We start from the raw sequence: 27,937 nt of genomic DNA, 5'->3' as shown, positions 1-27,937 counted from the left end.
ATGCATAGAGAAAAAATTTGATTAATCCTGTGGAGAAAAGACATTCACAATTACTATTTTATGGTCCATGATAACATTTTATAGAATATGATGCTGATTTTAGATTTTTTTTAATAAACAAAAGTGAAATTTGTACATTTGCATATATAAAATCGGTACCAGCTGCACAAAAATAAAATAAAAAGATGCATTTTATTGCCATGTTTGTATACTGTGGGTCACATTAGGAAAAGTCCAGCTAAAAGCAATGTGTATAGGATGTTTTTAGAGCTCTAAAATGTAAAAATGGGTCACATTGGACCCTGAACAGTATGTAAGGGTTAAAGAAGAGCAGTTTTATGTCAGATTGTATAAGCCATTACATAATTTGGTACCTCTAAATCTTAACGAAACTTGACCTCTGGAAGTGAGAAATTTGGAAGGATGAAGATCTTATGATTGTCGAGTTGAGTGTGAATGAACCTGCAAATTTGCTTTTAAAGTAAATCTGAAATTGCTCACGAATATTCCCTTCTCATGAATGTATCCTATATGAATAGTCATGATCTGAAGTTTTTTGAAATAAAGGAGCAGATGAGGTATGACTTACCAATCACAAAGGAAAAGTCACACAAATGTATACAGCTACTAAAAAAGATGATTTACTTGTTAAATTAATGATTATAGCAGTTGTGATGAACTGCCTTAGCTCTAAAGGTCAATCTTTGAAGCTTTTGGCCAGTAGTTGTTATGTATTAACCAGCTTAAATGTGTCCTTGAGCAAAACACTGCTCCCTCATTATATTATTATCATTCTAAATTGAAGCCAAAAATGTGTAAATTAGTGTCAAATCTCCTTTTAAAAGAGCTGTCAGTCTTAGCGTCGGTGCTCCAGCTGACAAACGGCTCACTATGAGAGTGAAAGTGACCAGCGCGTGTCAGGCTGTGACATGTTGTCTTCTGTCGAGCATGTGTGCATTAGGCAAGCGTCCATCGCGTCTCTGCCAGAGAAGCTAAAGAAGCCAGAGAAGTATCGTCTTCTTCCTCCTGCTGCTGCCAACTTTGTCTGACGTGGCCGTCCGCTCTATTCAAATTTGGAGGCCATGACACATTCCTGAGTTAAAGTTTTGGCTGGAGGAGGAGATGACAGTCTGCTGCAAGAAACCACTAAATCTCGGTTGTCACTGAAATACCATTTTTGCGGTTTGAGGTTCCTCTGGAGTTTAATAATTACATTGCTCATATGTGTGGTTTCTTTAAAAACGAATTATAATCTTATCAACACTTAAGTCACTCATTTATGTTAGTTTTTGTGGGTTAGTTCAAATATTTTGGACCATTTAAACTGAGCTCACGTCAATAAAAAATGCCAAAACCAGGCTGAACATGTGTTTTTTTTCATAGTTGACTTGAGTTGTGATTTGTGTCATCTGGCTCATCACTTCTTTAATTATAATGTGCTGAGGATTTAACTCGTCCTCTCAGTGCAGCCTGCAGCTCTTCGTCTCCTCCTCCTCCTCCTCCCTCCCTCCCTCCCTTTCTTGCACTAAACCTACTACTAGGGCGGCATCCAACATTAATGCTTCTGTTTCTTACATCTCTCATCTCCTCTTCTTCTCCCTCCCTCCTTCCTTTTTTGTTTCTTCATCTCCTGATAATTTGATCTCTCCCTCTCTCTCTCTTCCTCCCCTCCCCTCCCCTTCCCTCCCCTTCCCTTCCCTTCCCATCACTTCTTTCTGTTTCCCCTCTTTCCGGTTAATGCAGTGGAATCCAGCCAAGTGTAGTTGTTGCTGTGCCGCAATTACGGACACAAAACGGGCTCTAACACACACACACACCCTCCCTACCACACACACACACACACACACACACACAAACACCAAGAGATAGGAAACATTGCAGGGTTGTGAAGCAGTCAATGGGGTGTTAAATGTGATGAAAACTCTGCTGGTGTGTCTGTCTCTGCTGCTGTCAGGCGAGAAGAAGCTCACACACACACACAGACACACACACACACACACAGACACACAAACACGCCCCCCGGAGACCGCTCATCATTTATCAGCCTGCAGAGCGGTGCTGCAGCGTCTGTGGGTGTGTGGGTGTGTGTGTGTGTCAGTCAGGGTGGCAAAAGAACAACACCAACACCACAAGCTCCCCCCAGAGTATACTAGTGTCACATTTTGGAGACTCTTGTACTTCTTGTAGGTGGATTTCAGGATGTGCAGCTTGCCACAGCTGTCGGGTAAATATTTAGTTTCCTTCTCTGGTAATAACAGGAGTTTTTTTTCTCTCTCTGGTAGCATCTCTTCTTCTGTGAAGCAGCTTGTGTGGTTTCTGCAGCCCAGCAGAGTCCCTATCCTCGTACCGGCCTTCTTAGAGTTTTGAGAATTTGGTGGTGATCAGGGTTGGGTACCTTTAACATTTGTACCTGTACCGGTATCTATACTCAACAGTACTTTTTAAAATGTATGGCGTCTATTGTCTTCTCAGGTCAAATTTGACTTTGATTATGTGCTGCCATTAAAACATTTGAGTATCCTGACTTTGACACATACTAGCCCGTGATAATCCATCAACATATCTTCAGTTTAGTTAAAATAATTCATAATTTCAGCTTTTTCTTTGCTCAAAAATGAGGTGTACTTTCATTTAAATGAGGCGTATTGACCATAATTTCCAAAAACATATGTGTAAAACCTCAGTTGAAATGAACTTTACTAAAAAAGGTCTAACACAGAGTTGGGTGATAATTTGTACATTTTATATGCTTTATAAACAGTCAAATTTAAGGGTTAAGGTTATCTGAAGCTGCTGGAGATCCTGAAACTGACCAAAGAAAGAAACAGGATGAAGGGAGCAACTTAAAACCTTCCCGTTCTATTATTATTAATTTATTCCCTCCATCCAGTCTTCATTAGTCAGGTTAAATAACTTAATTATAATCCCTTCTGAAGCTGAAACGTCGCCTTAAGAAATTGATGTTGCTGTCCTTCTTGTTTCTCTGCTGCTGCTCAGTCTCTAGTATAATGATAGTAGCAATTGAGGGAGGAAGAAGGGATTTTTATTACCCCACTTCACCTCTTCCCTTCTTCCTATTATTCCCTCTTTATTACAGAGATGCTGCCGAACACATAATCTCAGTGGTTCCTACTGTGTCTGATCTCTCCCCGAGGCGTTCACTGAGTGGCACTGAGCTGTATGTTTTTACTACAGCGTTTTACCCTTTTTTTAACTGTCTTTTTGTGTCATTGTGTTTCTAATCCCTTCTTTTCCTTTGTTCTCCTTTTGTTTTTTTCTATATTTTTATGTTAATTCAATCAGTGAAATAGTGAAATCACGACCGAGCCAAAGACCGAGCCAAAGTTTTCATTAGAGTTTCACTTGTTGATGATCTGTTTCTTTTCTCGTGAGGGTTTAACAGCGGAAAGACTTAATTAGTTTGCTTTAAGCGTCACCTCAGAGGCCTTTTCTCAGACATAAAGTTATAATATTAGGAAGGGACTCTCCCACCACTGCAGAAATTTTGTGAAAGTGATAATGGAGGAATGAAAGAACGCTGGAGACAAGCCAGTAAATGAAAGCAACCAGACTAGAAGATGCATACTATTCCCTGTGTGTGTGTGTGTGTGTGTGTGTGTGTGTGTGTGTGTGTGTGTGTGTGTGTGTGTGTGTGTGTGTGTGCACTTCTCTTAAAGCATCTTTAGTAATTTAACTATGGGTTTGTATAGGTAATGACACAGCAAAAAGGTCACACCCACTAAGACTAATGCCAATATTTAAACTCTGAAAAAAAGAAAGCAGAATTGATTATCCAAGTTTAACTAGTTCATCACGTAGGAACATTTAAAATACTGTTAGATTTTGACTTTTTTAGGTAAATATCTTTTCCTACAAATTAGCGGCACAAATTAGACTATGGCGAGCTGCGACACTCTATCTATATACTTAATGGGAAATGCTGATTTTTAGAACTGGGTCCACTTCACAGTCTTAGTTCAGAGTTTCTTTTGCAGTTTTTTGGAGAAAGTTTCCCCTCTTCACCCGTCAGTCAGTCCTGACAGTCGTGTCAGCTTTTATTCTCTTTTCTCGGCTGTCAGTCATCACCACTTTAAAAGTCCTTGTTTTTTTTGACAGTTGCCTCTTCTCTCGCTCCCTATATGCTTTCTCGTGGGATAAGATTTAAATAACACTCTCCTGACCTCCATCCCCCTCCAGGCAGGTTGGGAGTCTCTGATCTTCACTTTCATCCATCCATCCTTACCTGCTTTTATCACCAGTAACTCGCTCTCACCTTGTCTCTCTCCCCTCGGCCATGCGGGACCCATAATTGGCCACACTTGACCCCTTCCAGTCAGCCTTTCTCTGCAGCTCTTGAGTGTCTCTGTGCTGGTTTTTTATAAGCAAAACTTCTCAAAAAATAACACGCAGCCAAACTTGAAACAAACCGGGGCTGCTCACTCGCTGAATATAAAATACAGCTGCTTCAAAAAGAGAGTCTTCATGCTTCAAAGTCTTCAGACCCTCAGTTGGGGCGCGGTGGGGGTGGGGGGGATGATGAAGTCTGCTAACGTCTAGAAAAAGATTGTTTGGTCCCAATTCACACCGCACCTTTTTGTAGACGTGTTTGTCACATCAGGTACAGTATTGATGTTAACAATAGTTTTTATCAAAGTAGTTATAGTGACGCAGCTAAATCCAGTCAGGCAATAAGGACTGGAGAAATGTGTTAAGCAGCAGTCATAATCCTCAATTTAGCCTTAAAGCGTATAGAAGAAAAAGGTTTAAGTGGGAAAAATAAGAAATAACAGTCACCTGATGTCCTTTAAAAAATGTCACGCTGATTACAGTTGTCCTTTTTGACCCTTTCCTTCACTACATTCACTTAAAGTAGCTATTTATGCCATTTTGCTCGTCTAATTGACCTTTTTAAATATTTGAATACAGGAAAATAAAATTGAATCGGCAGAAAAAGAGAGAGTCAACCTTATCTCCTCAAATTAATAAGTCCAAATGTTATAGTGCTTAAGCTTTCTTGCTTTTAAAAATGTCACACTGGCTGTGGCAGTGATTAAATCCTCGACCCATCTGATAAAACCTGTTTTTTGTAACCCTTTTCAACACTACATTCATTTTAAGTAGCTTTTTATGCCATTTTGATAGTTTAATTGACCTTTTTAAGTGTTTTGAATCAAGGAAAATGAAATGAAAAGGCTGAAAAGATGTTCAAATATCACGTACATACACCTGCTCACACACTCCATGCATTCATCCTAATTATTTATTAGTTATTCTTTAGTCCAGTTACAGACAGCAGTCCTGCCTCCACAAGCTGCCAAACATTTATACACACACCAACAGAAACGAGCACAATCAAACAAGCTGATTAGCGAGCTGCTTTTCACTCCAGTCTGGCTTTAGTGCTCTCAGTGTTAACTCTGTGTCATTGACCCAGCTTTAGGTTACACCGCATAAACACACACACACACACACACACACACACACACACACACACACACACACACACACACACACACACACACACACACACACACACACACACACACACACACACACACAGACTGATTGTTGTATAATTGGAGGTCAAGCAAACTCAGTGACACCCATTTCTAGTATAATTGTTACTCTTAATATCTGTAAATCCACCTGGATCCCCACGTCTTAAAAAACAGAATGTAAAATCTTGCTGCTCCCAGTTTGTACCTTATGAGTCATGTGGGCTTAAAAACTGTCTGTTTTTAGTGTATGAGGTCATTTTTTGGGAGGTTTTTTGTCCTTGTCAAAGACCAGTAGGAACATGTTGTTTACGGTGGGTTCAAATGGTGACAAGTCTTCACAGCGGAGAAGAAAACACCCACAGTAAAATGTCTCAAACCACTCCTGCTGCATAATCATCTTCTTCCTCTTCTTCTTCTTCTTCCTCTTCTTTACGCTCAGCGCTCTTCTTGTTTAAACAAGACGCGGCCTCCACCGGAGTCTTGAAGCTTCACTGAGCAGGAATATTAAAATTCAGTCTCGAGACAAAATAGATATCTAATGCTGGTGAGATGTGATAGAAACTCATGGAAAAAGAACTCATCTTAAACAGTTCAAAGTATCAAAATCTTGAAGCTGAGAAATATGAACATAGATGCAAATTTATTGAGTTTTTCTTGGTAGAACATTGATAAAATCAGAAAGCATGCAATAAGAAAGGAAATAAAAAATGTATGTCAAAGTAGAAATTTAAATTTAAATGCGTTTTGCCTTCATGATCACTGAACTGCATTACACAGAGTTACTGTAAATGGAAAAAGCCCTTTCACCACCTCATGTACAGTGCTGTACTGTACTGTACTGTAGTGTGTGTGTGTGTGTGTGTGTGTGTGTGTGTGTGTGTTTAGTTTATCAGGCGGTCGGGAGTGTGACAGTGACACAGATTGTGTTTGCGCTGCTGCGTCTGTCTTGATAGGAAAGGCCGCTGTCTGACTGATAGCACAGCAAACTGAGAGCTACGCCTACTCGCCTACTCTCAGTGTATCCTCCTCTTCCTCCCTCCCTCTCTTCTTCTTCTTCTTTTATCTTTGTTTCATTCCTCTCTTCTTCCCACTCATCAACTCATCAAATCTAATCTAATCTGTTTATTGTAATTTTTACCATAACATTTCTGGAAGGCATAATGAAAGAAGACATCATTTAAATAACATTAAAGACAGACATTTTACTTAAAAAACAATACAACAATAGAATTATAAAAGTTATGTTATGTTATGTTAAAGTTAAATAAAGTCCCTGAGATTTAAAAAAAAGTGCTGATTTAAGTGTTCAATTTTCTATCTATTCTTTTTTTGTTGTTTATTTTTGTTTTTTGTAAGCTTTTCCAGATTGGGGCTTTCATGTTTTTGAGTAAATAGTACTTTAAAAATATCTGTAATGTGTATTTTATTTCATTTTGACTGCACTTTGGCACCGGGCGGTTATAGCTGTGGTCGTCTTTCACAGGATTTCCCAGAGTATGAGTTGCTTTTTTGTTTTGTTTTTTACTTACTGATGAAGTTTGAAATCTTATAATCTTAAACAGCTTTATATCACAAGTTTCTTCATAGGAAAAAGAAAAAAAGCATACACACACACACACACACACACACTGCAGAGCAATACCAGAACAAAGTGGACCAACATTTTGGAAAGACATAACAAGCATACCAACGCTAACCAAGGTAGTGGAAGTTATATGACACCACTTATCTAAAATCTTTCGCCCATACAAGGAAAAAGACAGTATCTGCACCGATTCATAGTGGTGGAAACCTCAGGCGAGACGAGTATACATAGTCTGGATCTAAACTCAGCCACTAGTGCACTACCCTTTCCTCTAGGATGGTGCATTATGCCAGCGGTCAGAGTAAACAACAATATTTAATAAAGTGCACTTCCATACAAAATAAACTTATATATCTATTTGCATTTATTTATACACAATACCCGCTATTTATAGGGGCAAATTGTAATATTTTAGTGTATAATGTTCAAAAAATGAACTAAAATGATTTCATAGGCTATAATTGTATAATTCTTAACATTAATAATTAGTCGTGAAATTAACACATTCAATAATAACACATAGCGAAAGATTTTTTAACTGTAAAATCCATCTCTTTTCTCTCCTCTTTCCTTTTTTCTTTTCTCTCTCTCTCTCTCTCTCTCTCTCTCTCTCTCTCTCTCTCTCTCTCTCTCTCTCTCTCTCTCTCTCTCTCTCTCTCTCTCTCTCTCTAAAATCAGACTATAAGACAGTATCCTCTCATGCATTGCAGTGGCGCAGTCTGTGGTATTAGCCTGAGAGATTACAGCAGAGATTCTGTTTTATTATGCCACACACACACACACACACACACACACACACACACACACACACACACACACACACACACACACACACACACACACACACACACACACACACACACACACACACACACAGAGAGAGACACTGTAGTCTGTGATGTTTCGGATCTCACCACCGTTGTATTACAGCAGAACAAATCTACATCTTCCTCTGCTGTAACGTCTGATTGACAGATAGACGTGAAAGCTCCTCTTCCTCCTCCTCCTCTGAGTAATGTCAGCGTTTAGTTGATCGAATGATACAGTATCCTCTTTCAGTCGCCTGCCTCCAACCACACACACACACACACACACACACACACACACACACACACACACACACACACACACACACACACACACACACACACACACACACACACACACACACACACACTTCACATGCCTCCTCCATCCTCTCTCTTTTGCTGACAATCTTCCAAATTCATTTACCTCATTGTGATCAACGATTATACGATTATAGCTCCTGTCCATCTCTCTTTCTCTCTCTCTCTCTCTCTCTCTCTGCAAAAAGCATGCCACCAGGGTTATTATAGTTTCTTATTATAGTTTAATATAGTTTTAGTTTACAGTTTTAATTTTCTTTAGTTTTTCAGTTTTTTTTTTTTTATTATTTCAGTTTAGATTTAGTAAGTTTAACAAGTGATTAAGTAGTTTTATTTTGAGGAATTGACTAGTCTTAGTTAAGGCTGGGCAATAAATCGATATTATATCGATATCGTGATATTTTATAGATATTGTTTTAGATTTTGGATATCGTAATATCACGATATCTAATAAGTGTCTTTTCCTGCTTTTAAAGGCTGCGTTACAGTGAAAATTAAACTTTCTGAGCTTAACAGACTGCCTTTATCCTCTCCATCATTATATCCACATTACGGATGATTATTTATCAAAAAATCTCATTGTGTAAATATTTAGTGAAAGCACCAACAGTCATCCCTACAATATTGTCAAAATATCGATATCGAGGTATTTGGTCAAAAATATTGTGATATTTGATTCTGCCCATATCACCCAGCCCTAAAATAACTCTGCACTCAGTCTGTCTCACCTCAAAACACCCTGTGACTGCTCAGTGTCTCGGACAGCGATGTCTTTCCCCGGAGCTAACGGCACAGCAGAGAGGCTGCTCTCCACTGCTGGAGACATTATGATATTAATAACGACACAGTGGAGCACTCTGCCTCCCCTTCAGTTTATTCTCATTCAGACAGGAGAATGTAAGATGCTTTCAAATGAATTCCTTAATTTATGAAGTTACCTTTTTAAAATAACAAGGCTGCAGATTATTTATCTTATCTGCCACTTATGTTTCATATTATATTTAAGTGGAATAATAACTGAGAAAAACATTTATTTATTTATTTATTTATTTATATATTGCAAAATCACAACAAAGGTCATCTCAAGGCACTTTACACATAAAGCAGGTCTAGCATACTCTTTAATTTAATTTAAAGACACCCAACATTCCCACATAAGCAAACACTTGGCGAGGAAAAACTCGTCTTTTAACGGGAAGAAACCTCAAGAAGAACCGGGCTCTAAGTGGGCATTGAGGGAGAGAGAGAGAAAGGGAGAGGGAGAGAAGGAGAAGAGGGAAAGAGGAGAGAGATGCACAGTGACACACAATCAAACAAAAACAAAAAAATCCATATATTTTGCAGTTACTGGAAATTGTGCTGTCTAACTCGAATCGGTTTAGCTGTGTGGTCATTTAAGTGAATTGAATTGTGTAATTATTTATCTTCTTGGAATTTGGTCACTATTGTGTGTTTTTAACCCCCACATACTGTTCAGGGTCAAATTTGATACACCATATACACATTTCCTCTATCTTACCTTTCCTAATGTGACCCACGGTATACAAAAATAAAAAATAAAATGCATTATTTAAAAAAAAAAAAAGAAAAAAATTCAAAACTGAGCATTCAAACATGTTGTCTTCATCATATTCTATAAAATATTCTCCTGGACCATAAAATAGTGATTGTGAATGTATTTTTTTTTTTTCAATAATTAATTAATTAAACATTTATTAATAGGAAATGTATGAATGTGAATTGGTGTATAGAGTAATTATGAGTCTGGATATGAACACAGTATGTAAGATTTACAAACAGGAAGCTTGTTTTTATTGCTAACCATAACCCTAAACTGATACCTACCCCTTGCTTGTGTGTTTGGGTTCGTTACGCTCTATGTATATAGTTGGTGTGTGTGTGTGTGTGTGTGTGTGTGTGTGTGTGTGTGTGTGTGTGTGTGCACATGTAATGATAGTGTGGGGGCCATCACATCAAATGTAAAGTGGTTCCTTCCTCCTACATACAGGAAAGATAGGACAGCTGCAACATCCTGACACTCCCTCTACTCTACCTCACACCCTCCAGTGTTTTTACAACAAGCACATTTAAGTTGCGTGACTTTGTTTTTTTTATAATATCACAGCTAAATTAATGGGTTGTCTAAATAAGTGGTGAATTGAAGCGTGGGGTTATCAATAAGGCAGTCAAACTCACAACAGCGTGCATTATAAAGGAGAAAAATGCCAATTATAAAGATCTGCCTGCTTGGTAAAGAGTCTGTAGCTGCTAATGTAGCTATTAGTTAGTGTTTGTGAACATAAAACATGTAACTGCAGGCTGGTGGCGTCTTGTATTTTGTGTTGTGAAAACGTCGAATACCATCACGCTCAGTAATTGCAGGTTTTTTGTCAGGATGAGAGCTGCAGCTAAACGCCTTTTAATGTAAATGTTGGAGGAGGGTTTATCTGTGTTTTGTGTCAATCTCAGGGGGGCTCTCTACTCCCAAGCCCCTGCTGAGCCTGCTGACCCACTTTCTACTATCTGTCTGCCCCATCTTTTTTACAACACACACACACAATATACAATCTTACTTTATTTTTATTCCTATCTTAACAGAGCTGTACACCAAAGACCGGCTATTATTGGGGCCGATAGTTGTTTTTTTTTGTACAGGCAGACAATTATTTTCATTATCGATTCATTTTGTTAATTATTTTCTCAATTCATTGATTAGTTGTGTCTGTAAAGTGCCTAAAAAAGTCAATTACTGTTTCCTAGAGCCTCAGGTGGTATCCTTTCAATGTCTTGTTTTGTCCACAACAGTCTACCATCCAAATATTCATTTTTCTGTCGCAGAAGACTAAATTAACCGGAAAGTATTCACATTTGAGAAGCTGGAATCCTAAAATGTTGAGATTTTTTCCTTAACAAATGACTCAAAATGATTATTTGACTATACATAAGCAATTCATTTCATATTTGTCAACTAATTAATTCATTATTGCAGCTCTTGACAGCATAATACAGAGGTAATCAGGGTAAAAATTATGTTTGTTAAATGTAAGAGGAGCTCACATTCACTAAATCCACTTTTTTCAGTTACTACAGGTAGTTCACTATCATTTGATCTTGGTTTAAGACTGCAGTGTTCATTACAACAGATGTTATTTCTTCCTTTTTCTCAGAGAAAAATCGAGTAATTCAATCCTCTGGGCCCCTAAAAAAAGAAAAGAAAAGACACTCCCTACCTCCAACACCCCCCCCTCACCATACTTACTTATGGGAAAGTTTTTTTTGGATTGTAAATATAGAAAAAAAGAAGAAAATCTGCCATGAACGTGGACTTTAAGTGTGGATTATGGAAAGATTTTTTAATTTTTTAAGGGGGCGTGTTCAAGCTTCAAGTGTTTAGTTGCTCTTAAAATCATAAGAGCGTAAAATACTTTGTTTGTTCCAATTCCTAGAAAACCTATTTACTTTAAAATGTTGTGAAACAGTCTGAGCTTCTCAGTTTAAACCAGATTATTATAAAGAAACTCATATTTACTGCCATATTATATCTAATTCTTACCTAAACTTAACCTCTAATCTAGTGTAAACTTGAAAGCCTTAACATTAACACAGCTTTTAGTGTTAGCGTTGGCGTCTTTTCTTCATTTCTTCAGGGCTTTCTGTTGCCATCTTCAACATGTTTGTCTCTTCTGTTGTGGCATTCCTCTCCGATGGCTCATTGATTCCTGTTATACACGCAGCTTTTAACAGGACGAAGAAGCGAAACATGAAACATGAGGGAGAGAGAGAGGGAGAGCCAAACCGAAAAGAAAAAAAAAAGTGTGCAGAAGTCAGTTAGCCTCCGGAGACAAATGGTTTCAATTTTTCTCATAGCACAGAGCGTACTGTACAAAGGGAGGAAAACACAGGGTAATATTTTGTGCATGCTCTCTCTGGTTTTGGCCTGCGCTGTTTGGACAATAGCTTCTCTATGTCGAAAGCCTCTCCTCAAGACTCGTCATTCTCCCTCTCTCTCTCTCTCGCCTCCTCTTTCCTCTTCTCTCTCTTTCCTCTCTCTCTTTTCTTCTCTCTTCTTCTCTCTCTGTCATATACAGTCAGTCATTCTTTTCCTAGACCGGCTGCCCGGCTTGTTGTTCTTCGTGACTCTTTGACGTAAGAGCCCCGTGCACACATAAACTCAGTGTTAACCTCACAGTGGTTAATGCTACAAAAAACCCCACAAATAACTAACTAATCCAACATCATTGGTGTGGGAATATTTCCACAGATAGACGTAAAGAGCAGTTCAACATCACCTCCTACTTGTTGACACATATAAATGCACAATTATGTAATCAGGTGACTTCACCTTAGTTTTTTGGTGGGGGGGTTTTTTGGCAGCTTGTCATGATCGATGTATCATAAGAGCTGGATACCAGACCAAAAAGGAAAACATGGTGATGATGTAACTATACAAGATATATATCTGTGTCAGTGAATATGTTGAAGTTTTGGCCTGATTGAGACTGGATTTGTGGCCAATATTTATTTATTTTTGTGAATTTATTAAATTTTTCACACAACATTCATTAAAGTAACAATCGGGGAAAATGGACTTTTTACAGTGGGGAAATAGACTTGTCGGAGTTCTCTTGTGAACAAACAGTGTAATGATGAATTATTTTTAAATTACCTCAGATATATCATTAGCCTTTCTGTTAATGGTCTGCTTTTACACCTAAACTAATATTTGCCTGGACAAGTTATAAGTCAGACTCTGACAAAGCATAAACAGAGCAGAATTAATTGGTTTTAATTGATCCCTGAAGGGCAATTTGCTTTCTTTCTTTTCTCCATTATGAGGTCAAAGATCAGACTCAGCCCTTGAGCTGAAGCGGGTTGCTCAAAAGCACGAGGGGTAGATTCTTGTGAATGTGAATTTCACAAAAATGAATGAATGTAATATAGAGCAGAGAGCAGAGACACACACTGTATTTAATATGAATCAGTCACATCATGCCTGTCCTCCTAATAAGATCACTGACTGACTGATGTGTCGGATCGGTGCATCCCTACTGCAATATAAATCTTACTATTAAAGATTAAATGTCATTATTAATTAAGTGGAGCTTTCAATATAAAAACTGTAGTTATTATTGCAGTGCATTGTCTTTATATCTACAGCATAACTACTCTGTCCTATCACCACCACACACAGCAAAAGCACCAGAAATGACAGACAAGCAGGTCCAAACTTGCCAGCTATAAACTGCTTTAAGCTATTTTGGATGATTTCTCAATTTGACTATAAAGAGTGAAATATGTCCCCAGTTTGTCATCTTCTTCTTCTCACTTCAAGGCGGAGCAGCAAGTCAGATGTGATTTATTAAGCAGTTGCAGGTTTATCTCAGTCATTATTTAGAGTTTCTTTTATAGAGGGAGGTTTAAAGGTTTTTTAAAAGTGTGGGTATGTGTGTGTCAAAGTTGGATGAGGGCCACATTTTAATCCAGAAGAACAAGTTTGAATGATGTGTAATCCGACCATGTTAGAAGGTAAAAGTGTTTATAGCTGATCAATCATAGAGAGAAGCAAGATGTGACATTGTTTAAATGTGGTGATCATGGTGCACATCAGAGTAGAGGTCTGTAGAGGTTTCTGACACAACTTCAACTACTTCCAAGGTGCACAGAGAAGGGGGAAAAAAAGTTTAAGTAAGTCAAAGCTTCATCAACACTTGTAGTATAGAACAACTTTATGATTAAATCAACGCATTTCAGCTTAAAATATCAAATAGGCACAGTTTAGATTTTAGCCACTTTGCTAGCCAAAAAAGCATTGGTTTAACAATAGACAGTCTCTCCTAGAAGACATTCATACTTAAGCAGTTGGTTGTACGCATGAAAAGTGACAGAAATAGTTGTGTAACGTCATCTCTGTACTGTACAACTAATCAATTTTTAATTGTTAATGTCAGATTGGCGCTTTCAGAAAGCTAGAGAAATTGTCGGACACACAAGTCAGACATCAGAAAGGTGTGTGAGGAGGAGTTTGATTTCCTTGCGCTTTAATTTTAGCACTTTAAAAAAAATAATGATTAAGTTTTTGGGCGTTTTTGCCTTTTATTTGATAGTAGCTGGCATAGAGAGATGGGAATGACAAGCAGCAAAGGTCCCTTGCCAGACTCGAACCAGAGACGCTGCGATTATGTGGCATGTTTGGTAACCACTCAGCTACCAAAGCGCTCCAATTTTGGCCCTTTTAACAAACCAAAAGAAACACCAAATTTTGCCATAATCTTGCAAATTCATCTGCAATTCTCATTACTCTCAGCCTCCTTGAGTTTGGGTGTGTGTGTTACTGCGTGTGTGTGTGTGTGTCCCTGCAGCAGTCCACAGAGACAAAGTCTGGGCTGAGTTGTGTCTCATTATTTATTCATACAAGGAGTGACTGCAGGTGTGTGTGTGTGTGTGTGTGTGTGTGTGTGTGTGTGTGTGCGCGCATGTATTCTAGTAGGCTTATCAGGGTTTTAAACGTCAGGCATTTAGATACAGGGCTCCGATCACTCACACAGACGGTCCTGAAGGAGGCCTTTGGAGCTTCTGTTCTGTTTTATATTCATTGTTACTCGCTGAAATTAACACCTTGCCAAACGCCAAATACGGGTAGGTTTTTTTTGTTTGCTGAGTAAATCTTGGAAGGCTATCCAACACGCTGGCGGGTAAATGTTTATACCAAAATACACATGTAATAAAATACATCATGGATCAGAGGAAATTACTCATGTGGTTGAGCCCTGTAAGATTCACAGAAGTGTTTTACAATATTTACATTTATTTGTAACTGTACAGAGTGACAAAATGAAATTAAAATTAAAAATGAGTCTCATTTGTCCCCATACACTGTAGACAAATGCACCATATGTGTTTTTTTTATGTGTGTCTAAACAGTGCTGTAAAACTGTAAGAGCTCTCTGAGTTTCGCAGCACTGTTTACCACATACGACATCATCTCCATTAAACTGTCACTTGCTGCTGGTCTGCTGCTAGCTGCTGTTTATTAAATAGCTATTATGTGGCAGCATTTACAAGGAGTAAGTATATGTGCCACAAAAAAAGGTTTTATTATTTTGGCCAGTAAAATATATAAATATATGCTTGGCTGGTGGATTTGTTTCATCTAGCAGTCTCTTTTGCAGGTGACTGCGTGTATCCTTCAGGTCAAAGAAATGTTTTAATTGCACAAGTCAAACAAAATGGGGAGTCCACTCATAAAAAAGTGCTTCATAGGGCTACTAGAGTAAAAAACAAACTCCACTGGATACCTTTTTAACATGTTGGTTGAAGGAGAGACTGAGACAGGTAGATTGATGATTAAAATTATTTTCCTTTTTCACTCATCTGTCTTTTCTGTCTGTTTCTTTCAGGCAACCAGACAAACTGGTGGTGGTTTGGACGCGCCGGAGTCGACGGAAATCCTCCAAGGTTTGTATTTGATAGAATAAAATATAGAAATAATGAAGATTTAAAGGTTTCTCACTTGGAATTGTAAATTTACGCATATCAACTGTACCAAACATCAGCATGCATCAGTTATCTGCCTTCTGATGTCGTAGACAAGCCAATCATTGCATTTATGGTGATATAATTTGTTCTCAGTCACTGTCTGTTATGAATCTTCTCACTGTTATAATTACATTTTTTTCCTTCTACTAATTTAAACTAATAATCGCTGTTGAATGTCCCACTACTCATTTCTTACATACCTTGTTTTTTCTCATATTTCTCTGTACTGCAGGCCCACAGCTGGCAGCCAGGCATCAAAAACCCCTACAGAGGAGTGGTGGTGTGGCCCGTACCTGAGAACATTGAAATAACAGTCACTCTTTTTAAGGTAAGCTTACAGATGTTTAAAATCAGCACTGAGACAAGCATTGCTCTGTTTAAGGTTGTTTAAGGAACATGAGGGTCTTCTGGCCATTGGACTGCAGCATGGTAACGTATACAAATAATTGTTGTAATGCCCAATTGCTTTTTCTCAGTAAATGGACAAAACCAGCATTTGAGCATTTTTTTGCCTTTTATCAGACAGCAGACAGTGGAGAATCAGACAGGAAACTAGAGAGAGCGAGAGCGAGAGGGGAATGGCATGCAACAAACATCCCCAGCCGGAGTCTAACCAGGGACATTGCACCGATATTGCATGAGCTGGAACTGTTCGGCTATCAGGGAGGGTGCTTCAGGCATTTATTTTCAGACTGGATAAACAATTGCACATAATATGTCTTAGTAACATTTAATGGGAACTCTAGTACTCATTTTCCCAAATTCAAAATGCTGGCTTTCGTGTGTGTCCGAACTGTCGACCCTGACACATTTTGACCTGTGCATTAAAATAATTTAGACTATTTGAGAAAGTGAAGGCAGGTTTACTCATTGGATTTTGAAATTTGAACATGTATTTTGCAATCGGAAGCCCCCCTATACATATTATATTACAGGTGTGTGTGTGTGTAAATGGCACACTTGTACAGACCGTATCTGTCACGGCGCCTGGCTTATTTAAACATGCTTGGCCTCTGCGCTGACAGGCCAGCTCTGAGCTCAGTGTCCTGTTACCTGTGTCACTGTCTCAACCAGACCTCCTGCCATAAATACCTCTGTACATGCCTCTGCTTCTTATAAGCATTAGCAGCCTGTTACGCTCCTGTCATGAATGTATCCATTATCAACTACAACTGCTCGATTGAAGATGGGAGTTATAGTTACAAAAATTTGGAGGCTTTGTTTTATCTCCAGACTTTTGTAAAGATACCCAAAGCATCCTGTGATGTCTGCCAGTTAAAAGTATGCATGAAAATGGTTTTATGTGTACTGGCTCAGTTTTCTACGCCTGTGCCATTGTAGCACTGGTGTACATGTCAGTATCCTCTTATTCTGGGCCACTTCCACTTCCTGTCCCAGAGGAAGTAATAAACCTGCTTTTGTATGGAAACCGAAGGCAAAGCTCAACCATGTCTGTTATATCAAACCACCAATCAAATATTACTGTTTCTGCAGTCAGCTTTTTTGTCTTTGTTACAACAGTTTTTATCACTTGTATCTGAAAATTAGGCACTGCTGCTCAATTCTTGACCACCAGGAGACACATTTAAAAACACAGGCCTGATAAACCATCAGCTTCAGGTTGTTATGGCTAAGGTGTTAACCGACTCTTTGCTGGTTTTTTGTGACTGTCAGGTAGTGTACAGTTAGCTTGCCTGAGCTTGTTGACAGGAAACGGCTGCCTACGGTTTTATAAGGGGGGTTGAGAGCAGTGAGACCATACACACCACATCCACACTAAGCCGGCTAAGTTCAGAAACGTACTTCTTCTCTTTGTTTTTCTTCTTCATCCAGACTAAAAGTTTTTCTTCCCTGAAAATGAAGCTTTGTAGACAAGGCTGTCATATCAGCGACAGTAGCACAGCATTTCATTGGAAGTAGAGGAAGAAATACAACAGCAATGGCGAATAGCTTCATACTCAAGAGTCGTTCTCTTTATTGTCTACTTTGACAGATTATTTAGAATTAAACACAGCTATCTACTCCCTTTCTCTCGCTGAAATTGTCGTTATTTGCTTGCAATAAACAAAATACCAGGAAGACACAGTGGAAATTGAAATAGTATACAGTTTCTTCTTCGCTGATTTTCTGTGGCTGACTTGCTCGTCTGTCTTCCACAGTATATATATATAATACCCAGTAGGAGGAGAAATACTTGTTTTTCTGTTTTAATGTGGACGGATGTGTTTGCAGAAACGAGTTGAAACGTCTGCTGTGGACACAACAGAATTTAGCTGGCTCAGTGTAGACGTATTCACAGTCTGTGAGCGATGTGGAAAGCCAAAACAATGAGCTAAAAGGTGGATAGAATTACCAAATTAGGTGTTATTCCTCCATGGGTTTAATCGTAGAAGTGACTGTTCACATTACATGGAGTCACTTGATTCATTACTATCAAAAACATCGCTTAATGTAGGTCTAAATCTGTACAACTCCTATATCTGATAACTTCTAATTATATATGCAGTATGTTGACTAGACGGGTATTAACTGGAGGATCCGCAGTACTGAAGTGTCCTTGAACAAATCATGAAAAGTCGGTTTTGTTTAGTGTTCTGTAGTTTACTATCAGGTTGTTCTCGAAGGTTAAAGCAAACGCGAGCAGTGATTTGAAAATACTCTCACCGCCCCGTCTGGCCTGAAGCACTGCAGTGAAAACAGCTGAGCCTAGCAGTACTGCAGCTTGTACCTCAGAGAGATGAACACCAGCAGGCAGCCTCAGCTGAACTTTGTAGACAACAAGAAGTCCAAAAGTAACTTAAAAAAGGCTGGCTGCTTATTCTATAGATAGAATTGATTCCTACAGAGGCAATGTGCAGAGAGCAGAGACACTGTTAATACCAACCAACCACCAGAGTGAAACATAAAGGTTGGCAATATGCCTCTAAACCCAGCCAGGTGTTTTTTTTAAACCTCAGCTAGTTTGTAATTCACAGACTTTAGCTTGTGAGTTTGTTATAATCTGTTGAAGAGCACAGAAGATGCTTATTTTTGTAAATCCTCCTAATGATAATGACAATTTATGGAAAACAAAGCTGCATGCTGTCAGGAAGCTGGAGATTATATTTATTAGCAGCACTAAAACTCTGCAGACAACACGAGAGCTGAGAATAAACTGGATAAGGCTGATAGTGCCATGCTCGATTGGCTTTTAGTAACAGTTAATGTGCTTCTGAAATAATGGAGGATTTCAAATTGAAGGGCGAGGCAGCTGTGCAGCTTGCTGTGTGTTTGTGTCCACATGTGTGAGTGTGTGTGTTGTGTTGTGTTTCTGGCAAGACTGCAGGAATATTGATTTCCTTGGGTGTGTCACAAGCGCAGTCGGAAAGAAAGGCCATCAGTACAAGTGCTTACTGTGTGTGTGTGCGTGCGCGCCTTACACTCTAAGGATGCAACAATCATACACAAAATTGATTGAATTGATTAGTGATTGAAGGTCTGAATATACTACACCCTACCCTACACATACACACACAGATCTCACTACATGTGTGTGAGATCTGTGTGTATGAGCGCACCTGAAGGGCAGTGAAGGTTAGCCATGAGTGCACAGTGAGGCAGAGCTGCCTGCTGTCTCGCTGTGTCCATTACTGTCTTCTCATCAGCTCACAGTGAGACAGACAGGAAAAAAGACAAGACCTAGAGACACATGGGGCGGAAAGGGAAGTACAATATATCAACAGAGGCAAACAAGACGGACAGAAAGAGAGAGAGAAACATCTATAATTTAGTGTTACTCTGCACTCTTATGTCATGTTCTTCAATGTTTTGGGTTCCAGTGTTCATTTTTTGCCCCTTTCTGTTAATTTTAAAGCTTGATGACCCATTAAATATAATTATACATTACAATTAAAGCAACTAGTCAAAATACACAAAGCAATGAATGAATACATCAGAATCAGGTTTTGAGTCCAGGCAGGGAGTCAATAGTTCATTTCTATATGAGTGAAATGTACTTGATTAATGCAAAACATTTCTGCATGTATGCACACATGTATGAGGAGGGGGGAAGTGGGACAGATAAATCAGGTCAGTGGGTGAGCAGAGTGAGATTAGAGGGAGTATATGTATGTAAAGTAAATGAGCTGTCACTGAAACTGTCTGTTTTCTGTTCTGTATTATAAATGTTTACACATATCAGCACATTTCCCCGGTGCTGAGGCGTGTCAACTCCATAGAAAAGTAGTATTTTCATCATATTAGCTTCACAAATTGGAAAAACATCACAGCTTCTGTACTCAGGCGGCCCCCTAAGCACCACCCCCACACTCATATTCACATCCAAACAGGTGCAGCACCGTCTTATTTTGTTGGTAGGTTGGGTTTTTATCAGATGGCAGATGTTTAATGATACAGTCAGAGTTTAATTGTTGGCTAACTATTGCCTGTTATGAGCTGCAGTTCATATTTAAGTCATATTAAATTCACTTGTTACTGAACTCTGATCACAGCACTGCTATCTTAGATCTGGACTGGATACTACGCATGACGGATCAGCTGATACAGCAGCTGAATCATGCTTTTGTTTCACTGAATGCATTTTTAGGCTGATGGTCCAAGACAACATCTATGTAGTGTGTGTGTGTGTGTGTGTGTGTGTGTGTGGCATTGGCGTCTTGCTCAGTATTTTATCACACCTGCAGGTTATGATATTGGCTCTTTGAACTCCGCTCACCTCATACTGAAACTTGACTTTTTGACTTCCTGATGCATTTAAGTCTTAACTGTTATGTTATCTGTATTATGTATTACAGGGTGACACATTTCTTATGTTGACAAGAAAGTGTAGCTTACATTACATGAAGAATGAAATGATGACACTAAATAAAGTATAAAAAGAGTGTTGCTTGAGATGGGTTGTGTGATAATTCAAAATGACCCCTGGGGTGTAGTTGTTATGTGTATCAAACGACCACACTGCATATTCTGTATTAAAGCATTCCTTTTGACACTTTCATTGCAGGATCCTCATGCAGAGGAGTTTGAAGACAAAGAGTGGACGTTTGTCATTGAAAATGTGAGTACAGAATCATATCTACATATTTGTGTCTTTGCAATTGCACTTTTGTCTCCTCACTCTTCTTATCTTTATTATTGCATTTATACTCTGTCTTTCTTTATCTGTGTATTAGCACACTGCTAATTTTGATTTTTGTATTCATTTTAATTCTATGGGGTACATTATGGTTTAGGTGCCTTGCTCAAAGGCACCTGGACTGTCATTGAGAGGGAAATATAGGTGATTATTGCTTCAATGTGACATAAATTCCTCTTTCTCAGCAGTTTTCTGGGTAAGTCCTTTCTGCATTACACATGCAGTTTCTGCCACCATGTGGTCAAACTCTGCTATTACACTCCTCTCTCTGTGTGGATGGTCGCCTTCAGATTGAACCACTGGTGCTGATTTGCATCATTGATTGGCATACATTCACGATCACAATGACAGCTTGGTGTGTGTGTGTGTGTTCATGTTGGTAACAGACACTCAACAAGTAATCATGGAGCGTCATTTAATGGTCACATCCTGAGGCAATAAACTTCAGGTATGCTTGTGAAACGTGTCACAGTTTGCAAATGAGTAACTTGTTCATTTATTGGTGCCACATATTCAGAACGTTTGCATTTTACTGCAACAATTTAAGTAATTTATCTGACCTTTTTCTTGGTTTCTGCCATGTCACACTACTGTTTAAAGCAACAGAAGCAAAAGACAACAGTTTAAAAGGCCACAATTCATGATTAATAACAAAAAACATAGATGGTGGTCATGAGAGAGCTGTGTGAGAGAGTCGGAATGATGGATTGAGGGAAGATAGAGGGAATGTAGAAAAAGAGAGGGAGATGGGGCAACTGTGTTTCCTACTTGTGGAGCCAGTGATGCGACATGATGCTCCTAAGTACTTTCTTGTTTAGGTTTTTGGTAAAAAAAAACCCTGTGATGTAGTGTCTTCTAAACTCTTAAAGAAATATTGTCTCTATTAGAATACATTTATACTTTGACACGGCTCAGTATCTCAGTGTCATTTTACTAATTGTTGTAGTCGAAGTAATGAAAGCATGGATCAATATTTACCACAGAGCAGCACCTTTCAGTCTGTTAGGTCTTCAGTGTGTCTTGCTCTGGCCCTTGAACAGGGCGGGTCTGCGCTGTCACAGGTACTTGTCCTGATCCTGCAGCTTGAAGGACGAGCCTCCCTGCGGGATCCACACTGACACATATCGACACCGACACACATCACAGGGACAGCCTGACCTCCCCATGCAGTGCAAACTCTTCAAGTCTCACTCTCTCTTTCTTTCTCTCTCTCTGTCTGCTGCTCACATTTGTTTGAGCAGGTCAAGGTTTTGAAGACAGTTTGAAAGATAATTAATGAAGTGTCGAGGATGTTTTATTCAAAGGAACTGTTGCATGTTATGCCGGCCTCAGTCTTTCTGAGAAATGCAGGCCTTTACATGTGTTGCTAAAGCAGCTGTAATAGTAAGAATTTAAGAAATTCATACCTGCTCTGACTTTGCTTTTGCTGGCATTATGAAGTTATAGTTAGCTTACACTTTCTAGGAACAGATTTACTGCTTTTTAAGGAAATTTTAGCTTTCTGCTAAGTCTGATGTGTCTGAACTTTTTGACTGTGGAGAGAGAGGGTCACTAGTTATCAACAAGGAAAGGCCTCTGAGACTCCTCAACACTCTTATAAAAAAAAAAGACTGTTGGTGGAAGAAATCGAGGAAAACCGGCTGAGTGGTTTGACACTTGTCACTTTCTGTACTCATCAAGCTCAAAGGAACGACAGCAGAAACTACTCTACTTTTCTCTCTTTGAAAGAAAGCAGAGATGACAAGCAGGTCAGCTGGTGTTCTCTGGTCAGAGCGTGGGAGAGAGCACAAAGAGACCAAGAGAAGGAGGGAAAAAAGACAGAGAGAGAGTTTGTGGGTTTGCCTGTGTCTCTGCATACCTGACTAATGACAGAAAGATCAAAGCTGAACCAGTCTCCTGACAGCAGGAATGGAGAGCACAGAGGAGGCAAAGAGGGAGGGAGGGAGGGAGGGAGGGAGGGAGGGAGGAGAGGAAGAAGGCAACTTTACACCTTCACACACTCAGATTTAGAGAGAGGGCCACGATGGAAAAATCTAAATTATAGGTAGGAGTGATTTTTATGGTGAGGGTTTGTCTTGATTTAGAAATTACTTTTAAGGGGGCTAAACTTAAGGTTTCCTCTTAAACCTGTTAGATAATTATAAGTAATAAACAGGAAGTGAAGGACATGTATTTTGTGCTTTGTCTTTTAAATTAATTCTAAAGTAATTCAAGTCAATTTTGTTCCTTCTCTGTAAAGCTTAATATATCTCTAGCTGTTTTCTTTTAAGTGTATTGGCAGGACTTCATGTCCTTATAATGTCGCAGTTTAGGCGATTGTTAATTTGATTTACAGTCCTTGATTATTTCTCTTTATATCCTAACTGCCTAAAAATGTTGAGCAATATATAATAAACTTTTATAAGCAGCAGATTTACTAGATGGAAGCTTTTAAAAACAAAAATGAATTAGACTTACATTGAGGCAACATGTAGCTTTGTCTTAAATGGTCTAATTCACCTCAGACATGTTCTAATATTGCTGTAGTGTGTTGTACTGGCCTGGGATTTAATATTGTGTTTGCAAACTACTGTGACAAAAAAATATAAGTATACATGCATTTGCAACTGTTATATTAAATCTACAGAACACCTTATTTCTTGTTGAATCGCTGAGTACTGTCGCTGTTACTTGTAATGTGAGACTGAGACAGAGAGATATATATGAGGGTAGATTTGCAAAGCTTTTTACTTTTTTAAAGATTCTTATTCATCCATGAGTCCCATACATAACTTTTTTCCCATTTGGATTAATGGGTTGTTCCAAATTGATGAGTGTCATGTAACAATTTATAAATCGCTCTCTCAAATGCTCCAGGATCAGTTTATTACTAATGCTGGGTATGTTAATTCTGTGACAATGCCTCTATTGGCCTCAAGGGGGCAGCAAGTTCATTTTCTATCTTCATCATTTCAAATGATATTCCTTACACAGCTCTTCATCTGGTAATCCCAGCTCTGCTAAACTCCTTGTAGTGTATAATTTAGGAATGTTAATTCTGGGTTTCTCCCCCTTCTACAGAAAGTCTGACACCATCATGGAGATGTAATTCAATTGAGGTGCAATTACCATTTTTATGATGCTTATCTTTCCCCCTAAACTCAGTTTTGTTAGTTTTCATCTATCTAATTTCGTTAGATGTTAGAAGTAGTGGAGACATATTAATTTGCTATGCACTGGTAAGATCTGCACAAAGTTTTATCCCAAGTCATACCATTCCTGTATCCATCCATCTGAATTGTACTAATTAAACCCTATGACAAGTTCTCGATACTGGCATTATGTCAGACTTGCACCGATTAATTATATAACCCAATATCTTTGAAAATGTTTTTGAAAAAGTATAACAACAATACAGGGGCTGAAGAGGCAGGGTCTGTGGACAGCCACAAAACGTCATCCACATAAAGAAACCGCTTGTGATATCTTCCTCTGGCTCTATTCCCACCAATCTCTGGCTCTGCTCTAAAAGTTACTGAAAGTTTTTTAAAAATAACAAACAATAATGAAGAGAGCGTGTCCCCCAACTTTGCACCCTGTGACATTTTAAAGGAGGGTGATATCAACCCATTTGTAAGGACTGATGCCTTTGGGTCTGCATATGTCACTCTAATCCAATTTAAAAACCTAACTCCAAATCCAAAAGTTTTCAAATTATGCAACAAAAAAAAACCCTCCAGTCCACCCGGTTCAAAGCCTTTCAACTCCCTGCTTATCCCCATCAAGTGAAGAAATCTACTGATGTTATCAGAGGATGACCCTCCACTTATAAATTCAATCAATCCAACTTGGTCTGGATGTTTAATGTCCAGCAGGGTATGCTTTAGATGTATAGCCAATACCTTAGTTAGTATTTTGTAATCAACCCCTGCTAAACCGATAAGCCTGTAGCTCATTGGATCAAGTGGTTTCTTCCCTTTTTTTTGAGTAGCACTGACATTCCTGCCAGATTGAATGTACTGGGTAACTCACCTGTTAATATAGCTTCAGAATATACCTTTTGTTAAGATAGGTGTAAGAATATCAATGTAGTTCTTTATAATATTCAACAGGGAACCCATCTAACCCCGGAGCCTTTTCCTGACTTCATTAATTTAACAGCTTTTCTAACTTCATCCACTGTAATTGGAGCGTCCAAAGTTTCTACTTGATTAGACGACAGCCCAGGGAGATCAATCCTTCAAAACCACTTATTGATTTCCTCAATATAAAGAGGAGTGTCTGAAGTATACAGAAGTGAGTAGAACTTATAAAGAATTGATTCATTTCCTTAGCCGTAGTCAATACTTGTCCAGATTAATATATCCCTTTGTTGTGACTGTCTTGCCACCAATTTATCTGATATTTCAATACGGTCTCACCTTACTTTTAAGATAAAGTTCTTTCCTTTTGCTTTAACTTAATTCCCAATTCACCAATATTTTTGCCCCTGATAGATGCCTTGGAGACAGTGCCTATCCCTTCAGTAGACCCTATGTTTACTCGGAAAAAATGTTGAAGTTCTTCAGATAAAAACTGTTTAAATGTTGGGTCTTGAAATAAAGAAGTCTCCACCTATTACTCTTCACTCTTTGAGCATCCATTGTTAGGCACAGCCCCACAGGATGGTCTGTTAGTGCTGTGACTCTGTTTTACTATCCATAACAGACTAAATAATTCCTTTGGATCTTAAAAATTACACTATTATGGATTATGTTTTATGGTTATGCTAGCAGACAGTATATTCTCTTTCTTTGGGATTTGTCGGCCTCCACACATTTACCATACCCCAGGTCCTTTTATAAGCTGATGTGCTGCATGTCTATCCTTTAAAACTTTACTAGAATACATTGTTCTATCTAGTAAAACATCCAGAATCTGATTGTCCCTTCCTTGTATACAGAGATTGATCCTCACCTTATTAATTATGGCCTTCACACAGATAACTCTCCATTAATTATCCTTGTGTTTGTTCAGCAATACAAGGTTAATTTCTTGAGCACAAGTATTGCCACTCCTTGTTTCTTATTATGAAATTAACTACTCAATACTCGACCAACCCAGTCTCTTTTAAGTTTAGCAATTTCTACATTTTTCAGATGTTCAACCACTCACTAAGCACTACATTCCTACAGATTGTCATCTTACAGCCCTGTCTAGCTTGTTACATTGTCTTTAGATGGTCAGCACTTAACCAGCCATATGCCTCCCTTAGTCTCTCAAAAATAGTGGTAATGTCTGCGCTAACTTTAGTCTGTGTCGTTTTCACTGAGGAAACATCCTCCTGCCAATCTTTGAGAAAGTTGCTGAGTTGTGTGCAATGCTTTTTCCAGGGTCACTTGAAGTAGCATTTGATGGAGTAACTGGAGCTCTTGAGTTTGGGGTTGGCCATTCATCCCACGCGCCATGCAACCATAGTTTATCCCTTGCTTAGTTGACGGAGACTTTGAGCTTGTTGCAGTCATTGGGCAAAGTTTTAAAAAATGACTCCAAGTGATTACAAAGACAACACAGCACTTTTAGATGGCAAAAATTAGGTGTTAAGTGATTGAATTCAAAGGGGGAATGGGTAATTTTTGGGGGGAGTAATTCCTTGGTGACCCACATGACTCCCACTTAAGACATGTTGTTATAGTGCTGCTGGTATCTTGGTTTGTCACCACTGACTGAGCAAAAATTAAGGCAATATATAATTTGACCACCAGAGGGCAGTCTACCCTAAAATCTGTACAAACCTGTTTTTAAACATTCACCATTTAATCTGTTGGATCACCACTTTATGTCACCTGTGTGTTCATCTGTGAATGTGTGTCAATAGGAAAAGTATCTTTGTGCGCTGGTATGTCTGTGATGATGTATGTGTGACGAATTGTATAAACATATCCCACCATCTGGAGGGTCTCTATATGTCTAGTCATATTTTCTCCTGACTTTTGACTTTGCATGTGTGTGCATGAGTGAAACGACGGCTCAGATCCTCCTGCTCACACACCACCACCACCACCCCCACTCCCACCAATCAGGTATCTAAGCTAATATAAAGTCAGGAAGGATGAATGAATGCGGTAGTGAGGAGGAGGAGGAGGAGAAGCAGAAGAAGAACAGAAGAGGTGAGTTCTCCTGACCCCTCATCAGACGGCGGAGGAGAAAGGGGAAGAATACGCCATTGTGCCCGAGCGCCGGAGATGATGAAATTCAAGATCCCCGTGCTCTGGCTTCGTCTTAATCTGGGGGCCCAACCTCGCGCTAGGCTAATCCCTCCCCGTCGAATTACTGGCCCTGGCTAGATTGTATTTTGTCATTGAAAATGGCAGTGTCAAACACTACCTTTTTCTCTCCTCTATTTGTTCGTCTGCCAAAGCGAATCGCATAATCAAAAGATGGAGAGAGAGAGAGCAAAGAAGGGAAGAGAGAGAGAGAGAGAGAGAGAGAGAGGTGGCAGGCTGAAAATGGCTACACCGTAGTATCTCTAAATTGCATGCTACCCTTGCCTTTCACCCTTTTTCAAATAGGCGCGTATTATCAAAAAGGTGGGCAAATAGAGAGTCAAAAGATTGGACGGCTATATTTGAAGGTATTGTGCTGACAGGCTCTTTTGTGTGTGTGTGTGTGTATCTCTGTGTGTGTCTGTGTGCGTGATGGGGTTAACGTGTGTATGTATGTCTGTGCGTATTCTCTCTGTGTTTGCATATCAACCAAAGCTGGAGATGGTAGACCAACTTCCCTCATCTTCAAAGCTTTGTGGGAGGATTTATATAACACACGCACGCACGCACACAAACACACACAGAGAGAGAGAGGCCGGTTGTATTTAAAGTGAGAAGCTATCATGTCTGAATACATTGACTATACAGGGATACACACTCCAAGGCCCACTCTCCTCTGCTCCTCCTCCTTTTCTCTCTCTCTCTCACCCAATTCATACTTCGCCTTCGCTCACGTTACATCAATGTCACTCAGAAAAAGAAGAACGAATTTCCAAATCTATGGCCGACTTTGCCAAATCATTGCTCGCACTGTTTTGACAACCTGTCATCTG

At 39.1% G+C, this 27,937-nt stretch overlaps 1 protein-coding gene across 1 annotated transcript in view; it reads left to right on the top strand.

Moving 5' to 3' along the window:
* ehbp1 (EH domain binding protein 1) overlaps positions 1 to 27,937 on the top strand; it is a 164,596-nt gene that overhangs the window by 9,060 nt on the left and 127,599 nt on the right. The window contains exons 3-5 of the mRNA XM_062429954.1: positions 15,608 to 15,665; positions 15,979 to 16,074; positions 20,749 to 20,802. Of these exons, the coding sequence (XP_062285938.1) occupies positions 15,608 to 15,665; positions 15,979 to 16,074; positions 20,749 to 20,802 (208 nt within the window). The remainder of the gene's footprint in view (positions 1 to 15,607; positions 15,666 to 15,978; positions 16,075 to 20,748; positions 20,803 to 27,937) is intronic.

This window comes from Scomber scombrus, chromosome 12, assembly GCF_963691925.1.
Source record: "Scomber scombrus chromosome 12, fScoSco1.1, whole genome shotgun sequence".
NCBI classification, from domain to species: Eukaryota; Metazoa; Chordata; class Actinopteri; order Scombriformes; family Scombridae; genus Scomber; species Scomber scombrus.
The sequence above is the reverse complement of the archived record's forward strand: the minus strand, read 5'-3'. Positions and strand labels throughout refer to the sequence as shown.